A 23,603-nucleotide genomic window follows, 5' to 3' on the forward strand; every position below is an offset into this window, starting at 1 on the left:
ACATGCTAAGCTCTACAAGCACTGTAAAAATTTGATGAAATAATTATTTACTTGTACTATAGAACTAGCAACTCTTAGTTTTTACAGATGACTTAGATGTTATTGAGTTTATATAAGTACAGATTGGCATCCTGCTACTAAAAAAGCTATTCTTAAATACAATTACATTAACCAAAAAAAAAAAAAAATCCCACATTCCCTTCCCGAAAACTTCCCCTCTTACAACACTCTATTATCTTTTAGAAACGCATTTGCCACATGTACAAAGATGATCCTCAAGTGTAAGAATGGATCGCAGAGAAACATCAATCTCAGAATTGAGTCACCGTATCGATATCTACTAGTCATCAGCCTCAGCTGAAAAGTCAGGCTCTTCCGGTTTCTGTAACTTAGGCAATCTTACATCTTTAAGCTTTTGAGCTCCTCTTCTCGTGTTTGCAGCAAATCTTGAAGCCAATATTGTTACTCCGAGGTGTGATATTCTCGGGGACGGATTTGCGCTAGTGTTACCTTGATCTTGCTCCTCGTTTTGCTCTGTTTCATCGACCGTACTCTCATCCAGATTAAACGATTCCAGTGCTGCAAGATCTTTCGCCATGGTCCTCCGTTTGTGGCGCCTCCATGCAGCCTGTATGAAACACGCTGCCCACGTGCGCCAATGGTAAGAGTAGAACCGGAACGTATGCTGGAGCTTCTTGCTATGAAGGCGTCTGAATTGGTTCGCGACAAACTTGAGATCATCAGCTCCCAACGCGAACGCTTCCACTTCGACAAGCGCCCTGACTGTTCTGGTCGAAGAAGGCAAATTCACAGTTGATTTCGGAAGCAAAGCCCACGCGAGTAGCTCCTCACCGCAAAAATCTCCGGGCCTCAATGTAATAGAATTGAAGAAACCAGTCCGACCACCATTCGTTGTAGAACTCTCGAGCCTACCTCTGATGATAAACAACATTTCCGTGACCGGATCTCCTTCACGGACGATATAAGTGCCTTCAGTGCTTAAGGACGAGACCAGACGTTCGCATATTGCATCAAGCAATTGATCATCCATTTGGGAGAAAAATGGAACCTAAAAAACAATTATAACAAAATAAGTGAAGATGGGCTTAAAATGCAAGGAAATGACGACGTCAATAATGCACATATAACAAAGTGCCAGAAAATGACAAAAATGGTCCCTTATGTTTGAGGGTAGGTTCAAATAGTCCCTTTTAGTATGCATTGAACAGTTTTGATCCTTGAAGTTTTGCCAGTCCACTTTTAGTCTCAGCCAGATATTTCAGATATTTTTACTGAACTCTGTATGTTAGATTTGATGGGAACTACGAAGAAAAAGGAAACTAGCGGGAACTCACATTCAGAGGTACAACTTTTTGTAGATTATGCTATTTTTTATTTATTTCTAGAGTTTGGTGCAGCTCTTTGAGGTGGAATTTTTGCTATTTTTTATGTCTTTTTAGTGTTTATGGTCAAGTCTTTCTCTTTTTCACTATTTCCGGTAAATAATGAACATAAATTGTTAAATATTTAGCAGAGACTAAAAGTCAGTGGCGGACCCAGGATTTTGAGTTCGGGGGTGCTGGACCCAGGAATTTTGAGTTCGGGGGTGCTCTATTAACTATTTATATCTGTTTCCTTTATATTTTCTATACAGTTATACACTCCGTGACTGAGTTTAATGGGTGCTGGAGCACCCAAAAGTTATACATGGGTCCGCCACTGCTAAAAGTGTTAACTTTTGGCAAACTTAAAGGACCAAAACTGTTCAATGCATACTTAATGGACTATTCTGAACCTACTTTGATCGAAAAGTGACAAAAGAAAAATGTGTTTATATGTAAGTGGTAAGCCCTTTAAAAGATATGCAAGATACCAGGGCCAAGAAGGATGGTGTCATACAGATGCCAATTAAGAACAGACTCAAGAAGTGGAAAATAAACCAACAATTTAAGTGTCTATCTTTTTAGAAGCCACCCTTCGGGCACATGCTTTTTGATAGTTGTAGCAAATACTTGGGAAAGAGTCCGTCTGATGAAGGAAAATCATACCCGTCGGACAAGGTCCAGGCAAAGATGACGTTGGATGTCACGACGAAGATCAGTAGGCAGGCCATGCAAAATTGTCTCTTCATCTACTCCTCTAGTAGCAACCCATTTATATTGATCAAAACGCCTAACTCGTTTTCTCAAATCTTCTGGAAGTTGACGATGCTCCATCCACTCTTCAGTATCTCTTCTCTTGAGTCTCCATTCCTCGAGCCTCAACGTCAAAGACTGCAAGTATGTCTACATGCAAGGGAAAAAAAAATGAAGGGTTAATATCTAAATATAATGATATGAGAAGAAGTTGATTACTAATTAAGAGTTTTAACATTATTTATCATATAATAAACCAAAAAACTTCTACACGATACTACTAAAAATCAAATAAAATGTTACTCCCTCCGTCCCGTAATAGGTATCACCTTAGCCAAAACACGCATATTAAGAAACCAATGATGCAATGTTAAGTTTATTAAATTACCCCTATATAATAAAAATAAATTACTTTTTTCCTCTTGATTAGAGCATGCACAAGTAATAAACCTTTTGACATTGGAATCCAACAAAACCAAGTTACTATGTGGTTTTTCCAATCATCATTTAGATGTTACTTTAACTTGTCAATTTTAGTCTAAGGGTAGAGTTGAAAAAAACTAGCCAATTTATGTCTCGGATCTATCTTCAGGCAACAAATTAAACAGGGATGTAAACAAAAACACCTCAATCATGAGTTTGAGAAGCTTTTGATATGACTGGAAGTGTCCCAAGAGAATCAATACCTCAAAGCAAAATCTTAAAAGTCTTCCTTCCCCCTAATGACACATTGTAAAACCATCTAAACCTTGTGTCATCATATGACTAGATACTACTAAAATTGTTGGATAAACAAGGGGGAAATGGCCTTGAGTCGTGTAAAACATTGTCCTAAGAAACTATTTCAGTAGTGTGAAAGCTTTCCCAAATTAAACAAGCCTTCCTCTATTAGATGGAACAGGAGAAACAAAATTTAGATAACAAACCCATCAAAGTACAAAGAGAGTAAATAATAGAGCGATAATTATCTAATAATTAGTATCTCGATAATGAAGCCATACACACACACACATATATATATATATGGCGGCGGTGTAGTAGATAACAAATGAGATATTTTCTTATCCATGACACATTTTACGATGGCAAAGTACTTGGCAACGTTTGTCATTAAAAGATGAGGTGATAAATACACTTGTCTACCTTTCAATCGGCCAGTAGAAATTAACATTTTAAAAAATCTTTCGAAATATTTATTACAAACTGTTATTTTCCAAATATCGGCATAATAGTCTTTGCATATGTGGCCTCTCAATCAAAATGACCACATAATCGTTCTAGCCAGAAAGGGCGTGACCACAACGGGGACATTTAAGACAATTCACGTGGGTTATGAGGGTACTACGGACACTTCCTAATTTTTTTGTGTCAATTATGCCTTCATGAGAAAGTGGGATGCAGTTGAACTTCATTCTCTTTCATGCTTTATGTTTTCAATGCATAAAAAAAGTAAAATTTCTCTCTCTTCATGATACACTACCTAACTACCAAAATTTTGAATCCCGAACTTATCTTTCTTTTCTTATTTTTTACATAATATAAAGGGAAAAATCTTATACTTTTGATGATTATTAGGGATAGCGTTGAATTTTCTTTTGATTTTTTAGTTTTTGTTTATGGATTATGCCTAATTTATTAAATTCAGTTCAGATTTTCATTGGTATATTATCTAATTTATAAGAACTTTTAATCTATCGTATCAATAATTTTGTAGATTTAACAACGTAACAGGTTTCTAATAGCAAAAAAAGATTTTTGCTTCCAAATATAAATACTTTTCTTTATTCTTTATTTTGATTTTAAATGAATTTTTGGTTTGGCTGAACATAGTGGTTCTTTATTCTTTGAAAGTTACGGATTTTTTACTTTTGCTTTCTTTAATGTTATTTTTTTTTCTATTAAGCGTGTCTTATTAAGAGTGAATCCTCACCCTAGGTGAGAACTCTTTATTAAATTCAGTTTAATGATGTAGTATAAATCGAATAAAGCACGAGAGGATACTTGAGCAGATTCAATTGGAGGGGATTTCAACCGGAACTAAATATAATATTTTACACTATTATTAAAAAAAAAAAAAAAAGTTTGGTATCCAAAATTTGCGTAAGATAAATTCATTAAATGTGTTTCAGGAAGAGAGAGAAACTTTTACTTTTTTCTATGCATTGGAAACATAAAGCATCATTAACTTGATAGACTGAGAATGAAATTCAAAATTTGCATCTCACTTTTTCATGAAGGCTCCATAATACCCCATAATCCACGTGAATTGTCTTAAATGTCCCCATTTTGGCCATTTTAGTCACACCCTTTGTGGCCCGAATGATTTTTCCTTAAATATAGATTTTTATTAAGAGAGATAAAAATTCAACATTCAAACCAAAATTTTACTTCTTTCTACTGAAAGACATTGTGGTCATTTTGATTGAGACCACGTATGCAATGACTACTATGCTTATATTAGGACGTTTTGGACAAATAACAGTTTCTAATAATATTTTTAAAGATTTTTTCAAAGTTAAATTTTATTGATCAATTGAAAGATGATAGACAAGTCTCTTTATCACCTCATCTAGCATGTCTTTCCATCATGACATGTGCATGTGCCACGATTAAGAAAATATCTCATTTGTTATCTTCATTATCGACATACCAGTGATTAGATAATTATCACTTTATCATAACCTACTCTCTTTCATACTTGTTGGTTATGTTATTTAAATTTAGTGTTCCCGTTTCTGTGATAGAGTAAATCTTGTTTAATGTTTGATGAAACTTTCATACCTGCTGAAATAGTTTCTTAGGACAGTGCATTGCACGGTTCTAGCCCTATTTGTATTTTCCCATAAATAAATAACACTCATCTTCACTTTCTCCCTTGTTTCCTCCAAAACAACAACAACAATAACCACCCAGTGAAATCCCACAACATGGGGTCTGGGGAGGGTAGAGTGTACGCAGACCTTACTCCTACCAAGGTAGGACGGCTCCCTTGTTTCCTCCAATGATGATGCTAAATCAAACTGTGCCTCAGTCCCAAACAAATTAAGAGCCCGTTTGGATTGACTTATAAGTTGGCTTATAAGCTGTTTTCAGCTTTTTTGAGTGTTTGGCTGGCCAGCTTAAAGTCATTTTATGCTTAAAATAAGCTCAAAAAAATAATTGGACCCATTTGACTTAGTTTATCTAAAGCAGCTTATAAGCTGAAAACAGCTTATAAGCAAAAAAAAATAAGTTGGACTACCCCAACTTATTTTTTTCAGCTTATAAGCTGCAAACAGCTTTAAGCTGTAAGCCAATCCAAACGGGCTCTAAGTAAGCTGAAACTACATTCTCAGTGACTATGTTTCCCATTTAAATACATCTTACTGAACATTATACAGAACAAAAAAATACAAGTTCTTTTCTACTGGCGTAAAGTCTCAGATAAGGCTAAAAAACTCATAGAAATTATAGCACCTAAAGTAAATATACAAACAGGATTAAAATATATCCCCATAAATAAATGTCGCGTATACATATTTTTTTCTTCCATAATTATATTTCGCTAAGTCTACATCAAATCCAAGAAATTATAGGTCTTTAGAAACAACTTCCTAGTTCCTCCTATGTGATTTTAGGTCTACCTCGTCCCTTTTAACACTTCACTATAATTTCATGCCTATTGATTGGTGCATCTGGAAGTCGACGCTGCAGGACATGACCAAACTATTTCATGCTGACAAATTAAATTAGTTGTGTGAACTAGGAGTTGGATACTCTAGCAACGGTTATTATGTAAACCTTTATATTGTCAATATGCACTTAAAAACTGACACATCCCATTGGCATTCATGTGAAATTTATGCATGGAAAGAGGAATAATATAACTACGTCGATTACGAGCAAGTATAGATCGACTATATGAATTCTCAATTATATAGATCGACTATAAGATAATAATGTTTTCCTTGACTCTAGAAGTTCTCTTTGTTTTCTATTGGCATATAAATCTACAAAGATGAATCATATTTGCAGAAAAATCACCAATCAAGCAGAATCTTGCATATATTAAATCAAGAACAGCAACTATAACTGTCTGTAAGTGTTGGTCAAGATGTTAAGATCATGCAGATAATAAACAGTCAAGAGAAAGAATTACAAGGTCTAATAAAACAAGTTCATATGGAGGGAGAACGAATAGCAGCAGAGCCTTTGACTTACCTGCATATTCCCAATAAGGTGTGCGAACAAAACCAGACCCACAATTGCAATGAGTATAGCAAAGGATGTTTCCCCGATAAATGTAGTCGTCGTCAAATTCTGCCCGTAAGAACTATAACACAAGAAAAGGAAAAATTTGAAGTTCAGAACTTCCTTTCAAATGACTCACTAAAAGTTGAATTAGAAAGGCAACTGGCACATTTACTCTCCCAATGTAATTACATGCTTAAGAACCTTTTTCAACAATATTGCAAAAATTACCAATATTGAGTAGTATCGTATTGGAGTAAGTTAGATGTGTTTAGACAAGCTGAACAATAGTAAGTGGGGTAGATTGTTAAAGAGCTATCATATCAAGCTCAATGTAATTAAAAAAGCATTAGTTGTTGAAAAAGTACTGACTCAAGTCCAAAAAAATCGAAACAGTACTAGATTATGGAATTTTTGGACTGTTAGCAGGTTCAATACATGCCAAAGGAGCAAATATCGATTCGCTGCACATGCAATTACTCGTTTTATGTTTCTTCCTTATTTTTTTGAAGTAATTGATGTAGGGTCCAGGGCTCTAGGCACTAACATTAGACATAGCCCGTAGCATATCCTAACTTAGTTCATTAATTCGTATTATATGCAAATAATGCTTCTTAGTTCATTTAAGTAATATTTCTATAATGTATAAAATGTAAATTTATTTGTCTTTTTCCTCCGTGTTTTGTATACATGAAGGTTAGGTTGATTTTATTTTATTTATTTACTATATTTTTTCTTATTCTGTTTTTGTTTTGTTTGTGGTGTTTCAAAATTGCTACAATTTTATCGTTATTAGCTGATTGTTAGTGTGAAACATAAAAATTTAAATTGAAGACTCGAGGAAAATTTTCAATGTGTGTGTGTGTGCGCGCGCGCATATATATATATATGACCCTATGTTGCTTGGACCCATTAAAGATGTCAACGAGTGTGTGCGTTGGATTCTCCAAAAGTAGTGCCTTTTGGAAGATCGACACGGGTGCGACAATATTGTTAGAGAGTCTGAGCAACATAGTTGAACCCGCTTGAACAAAATCCTGGGTCCGCCACTGGAGATAGGACAGTTATCCATCTTATAAAAGGGATCACATAAACTAAAAACTAAACAGATAAATAGTGAAGCAAATTAGAACTGAGGAAATATAATATATGCTACTTGGTACCTCGACTATTTCCCCCAGGATACCAGCCACCTCCGACCAACAACAGGTATCAAGTAACTCTGTCTACCAAAGCTTGGACAGATGGGAAGAAATCACCTAGCGTTTTTGTCTCTGTTGGGATTTGAACCTGAGACCTCATGGTTCACAGCCACTTCATTGACCACTAGGCCACACCCTTGGGTGCTTAGAGTGCATTTTGAGTGCTTAAATTTTTCTCTAAGATCCTAGATTTGTTTACTCCATTTTATATATGGAGTATGTAGAAAGTAAGGCAAACAAATCACTTAAGCTGTTGAGATCCCCGAGCACAAATTCAAGCTATTGTACTAAATTCCATTAGGAAATTTTCTTAAAATAACCACTTTTTTAAGAGCACTTTCAATAAATTACAGCCAAAAACACTAGATAAAAACATTATAAATGACATCATTATTTTGCCCAACCACATAGGAAAATTACCTCAGTTGTTGTAAACCCCACCACAAGCAATAAAAGTACTTAGCCATAAAACTTGAGGAGACAACATCCTTTTTAACTGCGCTTTCAAATATTCCGTATTTGAAAGTACTACTCCCATCAGGATCACAACTTTCAAATACCTTGGTGATATTTGCCCAACTCTTACGAGCATTTTGGTCGAAAGTATCACAATCCAAATAGCGAAGCACGCACTGCGTAGATTTTTTTTCATTTCGGCATATTGATTTCCAGCAAGAAGTATATCGATCAACTGACAGCAAATACCATGCTGCCCCTATAACCTAAAGAAAAAGCAAGAAAAACATATAGCATGTCGTTATATCCAACTCTTGAAAAGAAAACAAGAGAGGAAGGGGAAAAAAAGAAAAGGAAATCACTAGCATAACAGCAAGAAAATGAAAAACATGGTCCCTAATCTTTGGTAGTTGGGTCAACTTAGTCCCTTGGGTATTAACTAAGCAGTTATAGTCCTTTAAGTTTGCCAAAAGTAAGCACTTTGGTCTCCGTCAAATAACTCTGACCGTTAAATTCAACCAGAACTATGTAAAGAAGAATTTAACCCAAAGCACCATATATTTCCGTCAAAATTACAGAAACCACAACATAAAAAACTACACCAGACACAACAATAGATCAAAATGCACCAGATTCTTGAAATAGATAAAAAATAACATAAACTACAAAATATATACTTCTATATGTGAGTTCCTGTTAAATATTTTTTATTTTCACAGTTCCAATTAAATTTAACAATCACGGTTTGGCAAATATCTGACAAAGACCAAAAGTGCTTACTTTTAGCAAACATAAAAGACCAAACTACTCGAGTGATTCTTAAGGTACGATTTTGAACCTACAACCAAAGATAAGGAACCCCTTTGTGAGGCCCACAGGTTAATACGGCAACTAACCAGACTTTTAAAGCATCAATTCTGAAAACAAAGTTGTTGGAGCTACATACATGACTTGCCAGCATGTAGAGAAGTAGATTATATGCAGCCCCTGCCCAAGCAGTTTTTGTGACAACTCCAGTTGCTTTGATAATCTGCGAACTTAATGGGAATATAAGATACAATCTGGGAACGTATTGGAGTAGGACAATCAACGCAAGGGCATTATTGTTATGATTAGCGTGCTGACTTCTCGTCGCTGGTATAATAAACCAGATAACCATCTGCAAGAAAGATTATTTCATCAAAAAATGAGAGAAACTTGAAAGCAATGAATGACTGATGAGATTTAAACTAGAATTTTCTTGACATGTAAAACTACCAACTTATGCCACTTACAGATAATGTTAATTATTTAAAAATACGCTCTCTCTAACAACTGGACATAATATAATTAATTATTTAAAAGCATGCCCTATCTAATAACTGCTTGTAGTATTTAATCCAGTGTTTATAGTGAGGTTGTATGTTAGCATGCTGGAGTATATTTACTTCATCCAATCAAAAAGAGCCTTTTCATTAAATCTTTTCTTGATTCATAACAAGCATCACCTTCCCAATGCATCATTGAGCAGCCATTAAGAAGCATGTTTGCATTGGGACTAAACTACATCATTATATCGCTAATGTGCCAATCTTTTGAGACATCATCCCACTTGAATTTTTTCCATTTCAATGTATTATTGGTGTATTTTGAATTTTAGCTTCTGCTTTGTAAACGATTCTGATAATTGAATGTCAGTTCCAACTTCATCAACTTATGTCTGAGTCTATCATCGAATTACATTTGCTTTATCATACATACCCCTATTGTTCTATCATAATCATACTATAAATATCAATAGCATGTTACAATCAACCATTAAGATGTTAGATGGGTACAATCCCTGGGTAAATACCCCTATTGCATGTGAATTCAAAAAATTGCCATCATTACAATCCAAGAAGGCTGAAAAACCATCTAAACAGCTCTATCCACGAAATAATTAGACACCCCAACATTTATGGCTTCTCGTAAATGCAACCCACACATCGTTTCCACTTGAGCCAACCCTTCCCTTTCTCCTCCCCTTAGGGTCTATATATCACGATATATCTCTATACTCAAAAGAAAAAACTTCGAACACTTCATCTCTGCAGAAAATGACAAGACAAGTTCAGGCCTGACCACCAAGACCCAACCGTCACCACCGCTACCAAGCTCCAATCCCATCCTTCTGCTACGAAACGACTACAAACGTCTTTTCAGGGGGCTCGGCGAAGACCGAGCCCAGCTCGATATGAATCTCTGGCATTACACACTTGTTGCGTGTGATTCTAGAGAGGCGCGACATTGAGCCTGATGATCTCATCACATCCCCATAGTCTAGTTTTTGTTATTATGTATTTTTGCAAAGCTTTCATTATGGAAGTAGTAGATGAAAACTTTTAGACGTTCATAGATGAAAGCTTTATGATGTATTTATGTTTGGGGGATGAAATCAATGGAAATTGTGTTTTGTACATCTCAGATTCTCATTTGTCTTTCCTATCTATATAACTAAAATAATATTTTTAACCAACTACAAAACCAAATTTCCCTTGTTTATCCCATAAAAGTACACTTTACAAGGATGTTGACTGTTGACCATTCAGTATTATAAAAATTATTTATAACTAAACAATTTATTTGAAAATCTTTCTTAGAACATGTCCTGAGTTTTTTGATAAATTGTTGCTGAAAAACAGAAGATACATGAGCCCGCCACGAGAAGACGAAAATAGGGTTGGTGAGAACATAGGAGAAGATACCTTTAGCTTTGATATTCTTTTTTCCTTCTTGTTATGTCATAAATATATATCTGATTTTTTCAGTCCGGGATCTATCGGAAACAACCTCTCTACCCGTCACAAGGTAGGGGTAAGGTCTGCCTACACTCTACCCTCCCCAGAACGCACCTGGTGGAGCATACTAGGTATGTTGTTGTTGTAAACATGCCTGATTGATCTGGTTGTTTAATCGACCATATCAGACCACTGAGAACCAAGTAATCCGCCAACAACCGGATCCACCCCATTGCAACTCCAGTCCTGTCCCCTAACCCCTTGGCAAGGCATTTTAAGCAGAGCTTAAAGCAGACAGCTTACCACTCTAAAAGAGCCTTACTCACACTAGAGACAACTTATGAAACTAAATCGAACACCAATTAATACTCATGGAATGAAATACATAAAATGAACATAATACGGACAACAAAAAAGCCTCTACCTCACAAATGTAGGGTTAAGGTATGCTTACACCCCACCCTCCCCAGACCCCACTTGTGGACTATACTGGGTATGTTGTTTTTGTTGTGATATGGACAACAATGCCGGAGAAAGAAAAAAAAGCAACGTTTGGGCCTTGTATATCTAAACATAGACATGAAACTAATCAGACAACATTAAATGATAAACGCACAAAAAGCTAAAGAATAAGAAAAGGATATCTCAAAGTTACTACTACCACTATAGAACTCTTTGCAGAAAACGGAACACACATAGTTTACATAAGAAAGAGGAGCACATCAACACACCATCAATTCAAATTACTTGGTTAATGTTGCAACATTATCAATTTTAAGCAGGGCAAAAGACCTTCTGTACTTATTACTCCCTCTGACCCAATTTATGTGACACTCTTTCCTTTTTAGGAAGTCCAAAAAGAATGACACCTTTCAATATTTAATAACAATTTAACTTTATACTTCTCATTTTATCCCTACTGAAATGACTTAATGCCACACAAACATCTATGATTTGTTCTAGACCCACAAGTTTCACAAGTCGTTCTTTAATTCTTAAACTCCGAGCCCAATAAAACACCTTCACGTGAATTGGGACGGCGGGAGTATTTGCTTTTGATAAATTCTCAAAAACTCTCAGTAAGTGCAGAAGCTGGTGAAATAGTTATAAGGTAAAAAGCTTCTGGCAGAACAACATACCTGAGGCAAAGGAAGAGTTGCAATCAGATCGATGAAAAAGTCCGATCTTAAATATCTGCGAGCAATCTTTCTGGGGTCCATAACAAGCTCACCCTTCCCAAATACCCTTGTATTCGGGGCAATATAAGCAGTCCGGAACTTAATCACTACATGTAACAGATAGAAAAAATCTGCTATAGTTCGGAAAATGGTGGCAACAATTCGCAAATTCAAATCAGTTTTCACACAACTCGACTCTTTAGTTCCTTGTATGATAGGCAAAAAGAAATATAACGGGTCCACAAACAATGCTAGCAAGCAGGATATAATAAAAATCCTATTCCATTGGATTACAATATCGCTTCCTGGATCAAGTATTCGATTCCTCCAGGACTTGTGCTCCTCAAGATACACCTTTTTAGGCCTCCCAAACTTAAAGGTATTTGTGCCTTTTTCATATCTGCCATCAGAGTTCAATAATGGAGATGAAAATTTATAGCCAGAAGATGATTTCTCTAGGTTTGAATTGTCTGTTTTTCCTCCCAAAAAACTACCTTGTTGCTTTTCACCAGAGTAGAACCTAAAAATGCATAAATCAACTATGAGCAAAGCAGGAAAGTCCTTAATTATGATAAAAATTCCAGTAATCAACTATGAGCAAAGCTGAAATTAAATACAAAAATCTCAATATCTTGTATCCACAATATGAAAATACATACTCCTAATAGCCAAAAAAAGTAACATAAAAATCCAATCTTTAAATAGCCAAAGTTCTTATCTCTGCAATATATCACAAAAAAAATCTCTTTCTTATCAAGTTATTACACAAAAAATGGGCAAAAGCTGAAAATAAATACAAAAAACTCAATATCTAGTGTCCAGAATAAGAAAAAAAAACACACTCCTAATAGCAAAGAAGCAAAAAAATCCAATCTTTAAACACCCAAAGCTCAAATTTTAGCAATATATCACCCAAAAAGATCTCTTTTTTATCAAATTACTACACAAGAATCACCAAATCACACAAGCTAAGCTAAACAACAATCAAAAACAGAAAAAAAAAACAAAACCCCAAAACAAAAAAATCTGATCTTTAAGCACCCAAAGTTCTTATCTTTGCAATATATCACTAAAAAATATCTCTTTTTTTATCAAATTATACCACAAGAATTCACCAAATCACATAAACTAAGCTAAACAACAATCAAAAACAGAAAAAAACAAAACCCCAAAACAAAAAAAAAACTGATCTTTAAACACCTAAAGTTCTTAACTTTGCAATATATCACTAAAAAAGATCTCTTTTCTATCAAATTACTACACAAGAATTCACCAAATCGCACAAACTAAACTAAACAACAATCAAAAATAGTAAAAAAAATAAAACCCCAAAACAAAAAAATTGCATACTACCTTACAAACAATAAACTAAATTATATCACCAGCAAAAAAATCAGCATTTTCACACTGCAGAACATAGGGTAAATCCCAAAAGAAAATAAATTTATGTAAAAACAAAGAAAAGTAGGCAAAAATCTCAATATCTCATACTCCTAATACCAACAAAGTAACATAAAAATCTGATCTTTAAATACCCAAAGTTCTTATCTTTGCAATATATCACCAAAAAATCTCTTTTTTATCAAATTATTACACAAAAAAATGGGCAGAAGCTGAAAATAAATACAAAAAAACTCAATATCTTGTATCCATTCCTAATAGCAATAAAGAAGCAAGAAAATCCAATCTTTAAACACCCAAAGTTCAAATCTTTGCAATATATCACTAAAAAACATCCTTTTTTTTATCAAATTATAACACAAAAATTCACCAAATCACACAAACTAAACTAAAGAACAATCAAAAACATAAAATAAAAAAAATAAAAACTTATGTTTAAGCTCCCAAAGTTCTAATCTCTTCAATATATCACTAAAAAGATCACTTTTTTTTTACAAATTACTACACAAGAATTTACCAAATCACACAAACTTAGCTAAACAACAATCAAAAACAGTAAAAAAAAAATAACACTTACCTTACAAACCTCTCTTTCTTTAGCTCCATACCAAGAAGAGTAACAAAAATATCACTAAAAAGATCTCTTTTTTATCAAATTATAGCATAAAAATTCACCAAATCACACAAACTAAGCTAAACACCAATAAAAAACAGTAAAAAAAAAATTACTTACCGGACAAACCTCTCTTTTTTCAGCTCCATACCAAGAAGGGTAACAAAAAAAAAAATCAAGAATAGGGTTTTTTAAATTCTTTTTACTCTTTTCATTTTTTTTCTAATGTGTGAACACTACACAAGTCTTCAATAAAAGTGGTCAGAAAAAAACAGTGAACTATATTTAAAATACCCAAAATGCCCTTTAATCAAGAATCTAATCTAAAAGTTAAAAAAAAAAATTTTAAAAAAAACATTCTTGTAAAAAAGTATGTGTTAAGATTTGCAGAGTTGTGTAAGAGTGAATGAGAGTAGTCAGTGATTGGTTTCTTTAGTTTTGGAAGATTTCAAAGTAATTAATTTTTAATTTAATAAATTAGAGTTAGTTGTATTAAATTATGGAGTTAATTAAGGGTGTAGATGTAATTAGACAATAAATGTTGACCAGAGCAGGACTATAATGAAATTGCTTTTTCATGTGAAGTCATATTCATTTGTGGGTCCCAGCAAAATTCTCTTTTTTAAAAACAAAAATTCCAATTGGCTGCTACATGTCCACAAGTGGAGCTATCTTGGTAATTCCTCCGTCCGATAATAAGTGTCACCTTGACCAAAAACACGCATATTATTAAGAAATTAATAATATAATGTGAAGTTTATTATATTATCCCTATATAATAAAAATAAATTATTTTTACCTTTTGAATAGAGCATGTACTAGAAGTAAACCTTTTGACATTGAAAATTCAGTAATACCAAGTTACTATGTGGTTTTTCCAATCATTATTTAGATATTACTTTATTGTCTAAGGGTAGAATTGGAAAAACAAGTCAATTTATGTTTTGGTTTCCTGAGATGACACTTATTGTGGGATAAATTTTTTTGACTAAGGTGACACTTATTATGAGACAGAGGGAGTACAATATATTCTTAGTAGGCGTTTGGACATACGGTTTGAAATCATGAGATGAAACCAGCATTTGAATATGCATTTCATCTTTTGGATGATTTGGAGTTTCAAACCATGATTTCAAAAAATTTAAATATAAAACTTGACCTATAAGTTTATATTTAAAAAAAAAAACCTTTAAGTTGATAAATATTTTTAATACCAACCTCATTAACTTTCACGAACCTTTATTTATGTCTACCATGTAGGAGAATTGTATTAAAGAGTAGTTACATTACTATTCATGTTAATTTTTTATTTTTTATCAAACTGAAGTTTGATCAATTGATGTTGTATTTTTTAGAAAGGTCTTCTAGTAGCGTATTAATTTTGTTATGAACTATGACTTGCTCATTTGGTAAGATTGTATAAGAATTGAGAATGTTCTGATAGTTTGCACAACTTGTTGGATTTTTATGTCTATAAGAGAAAATACAACTTAAGATATCCAAATGGCATGTCCAAACATGGTTTCAAATCATGATTTCAAACCATGTCCAAACAGCTTTTTTCCTTAGACCATCTCCAACCCAACACCATTACTTATATCAAATGCTATTTTGATGTAATATTTTGTGTTTTGGTGCTCCAACCCAACACCATTTTAGTGTGTGAATAGTGTTACACCAAATTTGGTGTAACACTATTCATCAACGCCATTACTATTCATCAATATTTTATGAGAGCAATATACTAATCCTAGAAGTTGAATATTTATTTAGAAATTAATTTTTTTTAAACCAAGATATAATATTTATTTGATTGTATTTTATCAATGATTTCACTTTTATTTGAATTGTACATTAATATGTACAATGTATAATATTTGCTTACAATTTATATTATTTAAAAATTTATGGTATAAAATAATTCTATATTAAATGGTTAGATAAGAAAGGAATATGAATTATATGGGATGAATAAGAAAAAAAGAAAAGATTTTTATCAAATAAAAAAATAAAATTTAAATAAAAGAAAATAATATAATATAGAAGAAAGAGAATAATATAAAAGGGATTTTTTTTTTTTTGGTGTAAGAAATAGTATAATGGGTTGGAGTTAATTTTCATCATTTTGATGTAAAAAAAATAGTGTAATGGATTGGAGATGCCCTTATAATGGAAAAAATAGAATTCATGTCTTCTAGATATTTTCAGTTTTTTTTTTTCTTCTAATTGATAAAATTATCACTAGAGGATTATACATAATTTTTCAGAAAAGAAACATTTTTGAATCCTTAATTGTAAAGTTGCGGATAAATATGTGTAAGGCTGCATTTGTTTTTATTTTTATTAATACGTCTGAATCTGAATACACATCTGAATATTAAGATGTGGTATGTAGGTCTGAACACTAAATGATTAAGACTGCTTGTTTTTCATCATCTGAATCTGTATAATATATCAATATTTAAGCATAATAAATATATAATTCAAATTAAAAATTATATCAAACAAATATTAAGATAAGCAAAAAAAATATTATTTGAGAGATAAATTAAAGTATTTAAATATATAAATGAATATTTTATGTTTGATACAATTATTAAACTATCTGAATTATTCAAAAAATGATATATCCTTAAAAATAAATTGTTTATAAAATGCAATCAAAAAATTTAAATTTAACATAAATTAATCTATAAATCAAACCTATCCAACAAAGTAAAACAATATCTCAAATACAGTTATGATATAGACACATAAATATTAGAGTATTTGAATAATTAACTAACAATCATCAAATTGTAACACTCCAACACTGGAAAAAAAATCAAATAACTAAAATATAGAACTCTCAAGTATTACATCTTCTTTGCATTAGTTGGAGTGCAAGTTGCTCCCTCATATCGGTCATTATCTGAGAATCTTCAACTGTCCAACTAGGTCCATTTGTTTCATCCAATGCTTCTTCTTGTTGTCCTTCTTCATCAAATATCACTTGAGGCGTATCAAAATGATTAAACAAGTCATCATTGATGCGCTCCTTCCTGATAAAATTATTAACGGCAAAACATGCAATAACAACATCTCTTTGGATATTAATAGGATATGGAGCCATCTTGTCCAATATAGGAAATCTTGCTTTCAATACTCCATAGGAACGTTCGATAACGTTTCTAAGCTGTGCATGAGCATGATTAAACTTTTCCTCCTTCGTTATGGCACGCCTACGATGATAATCTCCTAACCAATATCGAATATTACGATACGGTGCTAGAAATCCTCGAGTATTAGGATATGCCGCATCACATAGATAGTATTTATCTGACATTAAAATAAAATAAGTTAGGCGATCATATCGAAAAGCTAAATAAGCATTTCAATTTTTTAAGCTGTATGACTTACTAGGTGGAGGAAATGGAAAGCCATTATCTGGATTAGATGCAATCTTAGTTAGAACGTGTGCATCATGTGCTACCCCTTCCCATCCAGCATAAACATAAGTGAAGACCATATTGAAGTCACATATTGCCAGAACATTCTGATAGCATTTACCTTTTCCCCTTCCTCTGTAAACAATTTGTTGATTAGCAGGAACAACAACATGTACTAATGCCCCGTCTAGTGCACCTATGCTCCCTGCCAATATATAAATATATGTCAACAAAGTGAATAAAAAAAAAAACTTGTGAAATTCTTTAATGATCGTTTAACAAATAATACCTTAAAAATTCTTCGTAACCTGTTATGAGCACCAGGAATATTCATATTCGAATCAAATGTTGTAGGTGTTATCATCTCTTTTGCAAAATTCTTCATTGCCTCAAGAACCTCGTGAAAATATTTGTGAATTGTCTGCAAAGAATGTTGAAATCTTCTCTTGATTACGACGTAACGCTCGTTATGTCCTATAATAGTTAAGAATATTGCTATCTTCTCTTCGACGGATATATGTTTGCTATCTATGAGCCATCCATTATGTCTAAAATGCTGACATAGCCGAACATATGCATCACGTGACATGCGCATCAATTCTATACATTGTCGATTAGAGCCAGATAATAGTTCTAATGTATACTTTTGACCAGATAAAGATGATGTTAAATCTTTAGTTCTTCTATCATACTTGAGTCTATAACGATTTCTTTGCCAATACAAGCTCATCAACCATAATATTTGATCATCGATATCCATGTTGAATCTGTTTTACCAAGAAAAAAAGATACAATACACAATCGTAAACACAACTACCTATGTATTTCATCAAGATAAAAAAATATACAATGGTTATAAAAATTTATTCTGTACTCATCAAGCATAACAAGACATACAAGTAGCATTTTTCACCAATAAAATACGTTCCATAAGCATAATATATTACCACAAAGTTCCAGAGGTTATAATTTAAAAAAAAAAAAAAAAACTAGATTCCATAAAATCTTCATCTAACATAGATACTAGCTAATTAGAAAAATTAAAGAATTCCCAATTTTTTCCCCATGGTTCTAACATAATTCTCTAATTTATCGACCCCTCTCAGTTTCATCCATGTTTTTGTGTAGCTATCACCTTCACAAAATATACTAAGAGCTGCAGAGTACAATGGCTCTTCCCATCCAAGCTTGTCTAGTTTTTCTATACATTCTTCAACATCAGGCCCGTTGTTTTTGTTAATCAGTAACTCCAATGCAGCACTCATCTTCTCATCAATTTCTAATCGGGACGATGCGTTTTTTCTTTTCTTTCCCAAATTCTTTTTTTCAATTGGAATTGAAGATTGAGATGGAAAATCTTTAGAAGCTCAATCATTTTGGTCACCAAGTAGATCCTCAATGTCATCAAGTGAATCTATGTCTATATTAGTAGCTACAGAAGAGGCACCGGGCCGCGGAGTTGTACAACTTGGACTCCAACCATGAATGCCTGTTGCAGTAGAATCCTCAAATAATGTTGTACAAAGTTCCGGAAAGGGTAGAGGTGCACTCCTCAATGTCTTGGCTTTTGGATGAGCCTATATCCAAATATAAGAGATCATACTTTCAATATACACTTCAAACCGTTTCTCCTTAAAACAAAAAAGAGAAGAAAAAATTACTAGATAATGAACTAACCTTTATGTACTTATCCCACTCCTCATTAGACATTCGAATGGTATTGGTTGCTGGATCATAAATATTACCAGTCTTTTTAGTTATTGGCAACCAAGCTTGATATTTTTCTTTTAGATAATCATAATGGTTCTTCATCTTCTTTTGTGTGACTATAAAGTCATGAGAAGTTTGCAGAACAACCTTAACCTTGTTCCATGAATCTGGCTTCAAACTACTTCCTTGTCTCCCATTCAATGACACTTCTTGAATACAAGTTTCTAAAAATGTTTTTACTACCTCCAATCTCCAAGTCAATTTTGAATTTTCATTAGCTTGTTCCATAACTGAAATATAAAATTCTAATGATCATCATAGCATATTAGACTAAAAGAAAGGTCATAGTGAAATGCACAAGCAATTTTCTTTTTCTGGAATGTGATATACCCCTCATAGGAACTTCTGAAAGTTATTCTTCAAGTACTTCTTTAAGTACTTCTTTAATCTGTGCAACTACTTATTTACAATCTCGAGAAAAGCATAGTAGTCTAAAGTTGAAAAAGCACAAGGAACAGGGAATACCTAGATTATATTATAATATCAAAATTCAGAGTGCCAATTCTTTCCGCTATTTGTATATATATGCGCAGAGGATATCGTATTCCTAATATTATCAATCTCATTGCAGGCGCCACTATAACTAAAAAGTGGAGTTTGGACTGCTCATCTGATTTTGTTCAATTAACAAGTTTAATATAACAATCACATTTTGTATCTGATTATGTTTCTTCCTCAACAAATAGATCGGCCAATGGTTGGGGGAACGAATTAAATACCAGACGCATAGATGTTGCAGGGGAACTGAATAGGAGACGCATAGATGTTGCAAAATTTAGACACATCTAGTTCAAGCATTTTATCAAACACCTTACATGCACATCCCAACTTATTACCTTTCACATACATATGAACTAAAGAAGCTTCAACAAACGAATCTAACGCTAACCCAGTTGTTAAACCATACCCATGGACTTGTTTCCCAATTTTAACGTAGCTAACACTACACAAGATTCAATAGCACCAGGAAGAACATTTACATCACCCAAAATGTGTACAGATAATAATCTTGAAAATAAAAAAAATAGATAATATAGGTTTTCTTGGTTGAAACTAAATAATGCACAACTCTAATACAAAAATTAGCAATTGACTCATGAGGATAGGAAAAACAACACCAAAACAATCGAATTCAAAACTTAAGAGAGGAAAAAGAACACTCCATTCATGTATTAATTAACGAACTAATGTTTGTTAGATAGGTGAATACTTGTAAAAAATTCAACATCTTACCTGTTCAAGAAGAAAGAATTTGATGAATAGCTTACTGATAAAGAGGGAGATAGAGGATCGTTGATGCTTGTGGATAAAGAGAGAAAGGTAAATTATAAAGAGAGAGAGAAGGTAAATTATAAAGAGAGAGAAAAAAAACAGACGTGCAGCTTTTTAAGCAAATAAATTTGGCATTTTTGAGAGTCTGAATCCCATTAAGATTCTTTTTGAAATCTGAACGAGTCAGATGTTTTCAGGTGTATTAAGAGACTATTTTAAAAAAAAAACAAATGCACTTAATAGGCTGAAATCTGAACCATTCAGATTCAGACCCCCATTAAGTGCAAACAAATGGGGCCTAAATCTTCTTTATAACCTTTAAGATAGGACGAGTCAGCTCAATACACGAGTACTAAAAATTAGGACAGGAGTTTCAAGGATACTCAACTAGCAGTATGCATACACATCACTCATTAGGCATTTCCTGCTTATATTATTCTTGCTTGATCTTCACACTTCTATATAAAATGAATTCCATTGGCATGACACAATTCTTTCTTGGTGCTTAACGGATTGGATAGTTTTGCAATCATCTCCCACGAATCAAGAGATTGTTATCTACATATTGGAGATCATTTCTAATCTTGTTAATTAGCCGTTGGACTACATCGATCTAGAGCCTGTTTGGATGGGCTTAAAATAAGCCGTTTATAAGCTGGAAACAGCTTATAAACAAAAAAAAAATAAGTTGGGTAGGATAATTTTTTTTTTTTTTGGCTTATAAGCTGTTTTCAGCTTATAAATTACTTTAGAAGCTAAGCCAAACTGGCCTAATTATTTTTTTAGGCTTATTTTAAGCACAAAATGACTTTAAGCTGGCCAGCCAAATACTCAAAAAAGCTGAAAACAACTTATAAGCTGTTTTCAGCAACTTATAAGCCAACCCAAACGGGCTCCTAGTATAAAAGGTACTCCCGTCTATTGGTTGGGGACATCGAATGTATATCATATATCTATAAGATTTTGACTTGTCTACGTGATTTCATAAGCTGTATTCCTAGTTTCTTTTGTTAGCTCCTAATTAAGTTCGATGTTTAAGGGATATAAAGGGTGGTTAAGACTAGATAAATACTCTTAGAATTAAAGTTATTAAATATATTTCTTACACAATACACAATATCTTAAGGGGTTGTTTGGAAAGCCCCTGGTCATTGGAATTGGTGTAATTACTAGGGTAGTAATTACATAGCCTAGTAATTACACAGTAGTGTAATTACAACGATCTGTTTGTTTGTCATAACATAATTACAGTGTAATTACAAGTGTGATGTTTGTTTGCACAGTGTAATTACACAGTTAGTTTAATTTAAAAATAAAATTTAATTATGAAAATTTAAAATTAATATTTAAAAAATATTTTCCTTTTATAAATGATATTAAATTAGTTTTTAAATAACATATTGTTTCTTGAAAATATATTAATTAATAATCATATATTTGTAACTAATATTGTAAAAAATAATTGATATATATTTTTCAAATTAATAATATTTAATTTTAATTAATTATAAAACTTAAAGGAAGACTTTTTTTTTTGTGAGAACGTCATGGATGAGATGTTTGACAAAAAAAAAAACATTTATAAATATAATGCCATAGCATTGCCATAACATTATTCAACTGTTTGACACAATAAATCCATCAAATGTAAGTGAAAAATAAACAACATGCAATGTGAAAGCAAATAACTTAAAATTCAAAATATAACCTAAATTCAAAATCCAAAAGAAAAAGTTTAACATAATGCTCTTATGTCAAATTTCAACATTACATAAGTAGGTTCCAACATAACTTAAGTAAATAATTCAAAAGAAAGGGAAAATATAAGTCTATAACCTATAACCTCATTTACAACGAAATTCTACTTTAATAATGTCACTCGTTATATGTCAAGTGTTAATGACTCATTATTTCCAACATTAAGAGGTGTAGTTTCAAAAATTAGAATAGTAACATGGTTATGCTAAATGAATAAAATAAAATAAAAATACGGGCAATTACATGGAACCACAAGGAGTAAAGGTTGGGAATGAGAGAAAGGAAATGAAAAATAAATAATACAAAAATAAAAATACATTTTAAAAAATAAAAATAAAATAAAATAATAGAAATAAAAAATAAATTAAAAATCAAAATAAAATAAAATAATACAAATAAAAAATAAAAATAAAATAAACAAAAAAGAAACAAACTAGAAAGTAACCCAGTAATTACAGAGTGTAATTACACTCAATTCTCAATCACCCCTTGAGAATTGGAGAGTGTAATTGCACCCTCTCAATTACACTCAATTTTCACCAAACTGTGTAATTACTTGGTCAAACAAACAAGTCAAACTTTATAATTACACTCAATTCCAATTACCTGGGTGGCTTTCCAAACAAGCCCTAAAAGATAATATAATATGAATTAATGCTAGTAATAAATTAGTATGTTAAATTAACAATAAACAGTACGAAGTTCGATAATGCGCATGCTAGGATCGCATTGATTATCCTAGATATCTTCAAAAGAGTAAAACATCTACTAATGTACCAGAACAAATTAAAAGATGATGCAGAATATACTAAGAAACTAAGAAAAATATAGAAAAAGGACAAATATCTTGTTGCCTCCTATAGTTTTTTTTTTTTTTTATAATTTTTTTTTTGTTGGTGTTCAGTATACGTTTTAGGGTCCGACTAATCCTAATGTGCACCGGAAAATCTCACTTTCGGAGATAAAATGCTCCCTATCAAAATCGTTTCATTTTCTAAGCTTGAACCCGAGACTCTGGCTAAGAAAGGGAGATACTTATCATCTTACCACAACTTTTGGTGGTGTTGCTTCGGAAAAAAAAAAATGACATTTTCACTACCTAAAGTACAAATAAAATAAAAACAATGATCAAAGAGGGTTGTAGAAAAACAATGATTAAAGAGGGTTGTTGTAACACCTCATACCTTTAACGTAAGCTTTAACCATGATCCTAGACTTGAAAAATCAGATAAAGAATGTGGGAATTGGAATTTTCCTGTTCAGTTGTGAGATAGTGGTTTACGCCCATGAACAGTGGACGTATTTCAGTTTACGGGCCATAAACCAAGTCGTAAACTGGTACCAAAGATTTCTGAGCATTCTGGAATTTGGCAGTTGAATGTCATATGGTTAAATACGGAC

The 23,603-nt window shown here is 32.6% G+C and overlaps 3 protein-coding genes across 4 annotated transcripts; all 3 read right to left on the reverse strand.

Moving 5' to 3' along the window:
- Positions 1 to 17: 17 nt before the first annotated feature.
- LOC132602847 (cyclic nucleotide-gated ion channel 17-like) lies at positions 18 to 14,276 on the reverse strand. Of its 2 annotated transcripts, none has more exons than XM_060315639.1 (7): positions 14,095 to 14,276; positions 11,922 to 12,480; positions 8,970 to 9,182; positions 7,988 to 8,289; positions 6,336 to 6,447; positions 2,049 to 2,285; positions 18 to 1,069 (listed from the first exon to the last, which is right to left on the reverse strand). In XM_060315639.1, the coding sequence occupies exons 1-7, from the start codon at positions 14,121 to 14,123 to the stop codon at positions 341 to 343; spliced, it is 2,181 nt and encodes a 726-aa protein (XP_060171622.1). In that variant the 5' UTR covers positions 14,124 to 14,276; the 3' UTR covers positions 18 to 340. The 2 variants fall into 2 exon arrangements, with proteins under 2 accessions (XP_060171622.1, XP_060171623.1); XM_060315640.1 differs by lacking the exon at positions 14,095 to 14,276 and adding an exon at positions 13,939 to 14,047.
- Positions 14,277 to 16,707: 2,431 nt separating this feature from the next.
- LOC132602729 (uncharacterized) lies at positions 16,708 to 18,667 on the reverse strand. Its single transcript, XM_060315509.1, has 3 exons — positions 18,538 to 18,667; positions 17,374 to 17,607; positions 16,708 to 17,292 (listed from the first exon to the last, which is right to left on the reverse strand). The coding sequence occupies exons 1-3, from the start codon at positions 18,665 to 18,667 to the stop codon at positions 16,823 to 16,825; spliced, it is 834 nt and encodes a 277-aa protein (XP_060171492.1). The 3' UTR covers positions 16,708 to 16,822.
- On the reverse strand, positions 18,324 to 20,563 carry LOC132602032 (L10-interacting MYB domain-containing protein-like). Its single transcript, XM_060315059.1, has 3 exons — positions 20,406 to 20,563; positions 19,080 to 19,402; positions 18,324 to 18,979 (listed from the first exon to the last, which is right to left on the reverse strand). Exons 2-3 carry the CDS (start codon positions 19,398 to 19,400, stop codon positions 18,770 to 18,772), a joined length of 531 nt encoding a protein of 176 aa, XP_060171042.1. The 5' UTR covers positions 19,401 to 19,402; positions 20,406 to 20,563; the 3' UTR covers positions 18,324 to 18,769.
- Between the last annotated feature and the right edge of the window lie 3,040 nt (positions 20,564 to 23,603).

This window comes from Lycium barbarum, chromosome 7 (assembly GCF_019175385.1).
Source record: "Lycium barbarum isolate Lr01 chromosome 7, ASM1917538v2, whole genome shotgun sequence".
Taxonomy (NCBI): Eukaryota; Viridiplantae; Streptophyta; class Magnoliopsida; order Solanales; family Solanaceae; genus Lycium; species Lycium barbarum.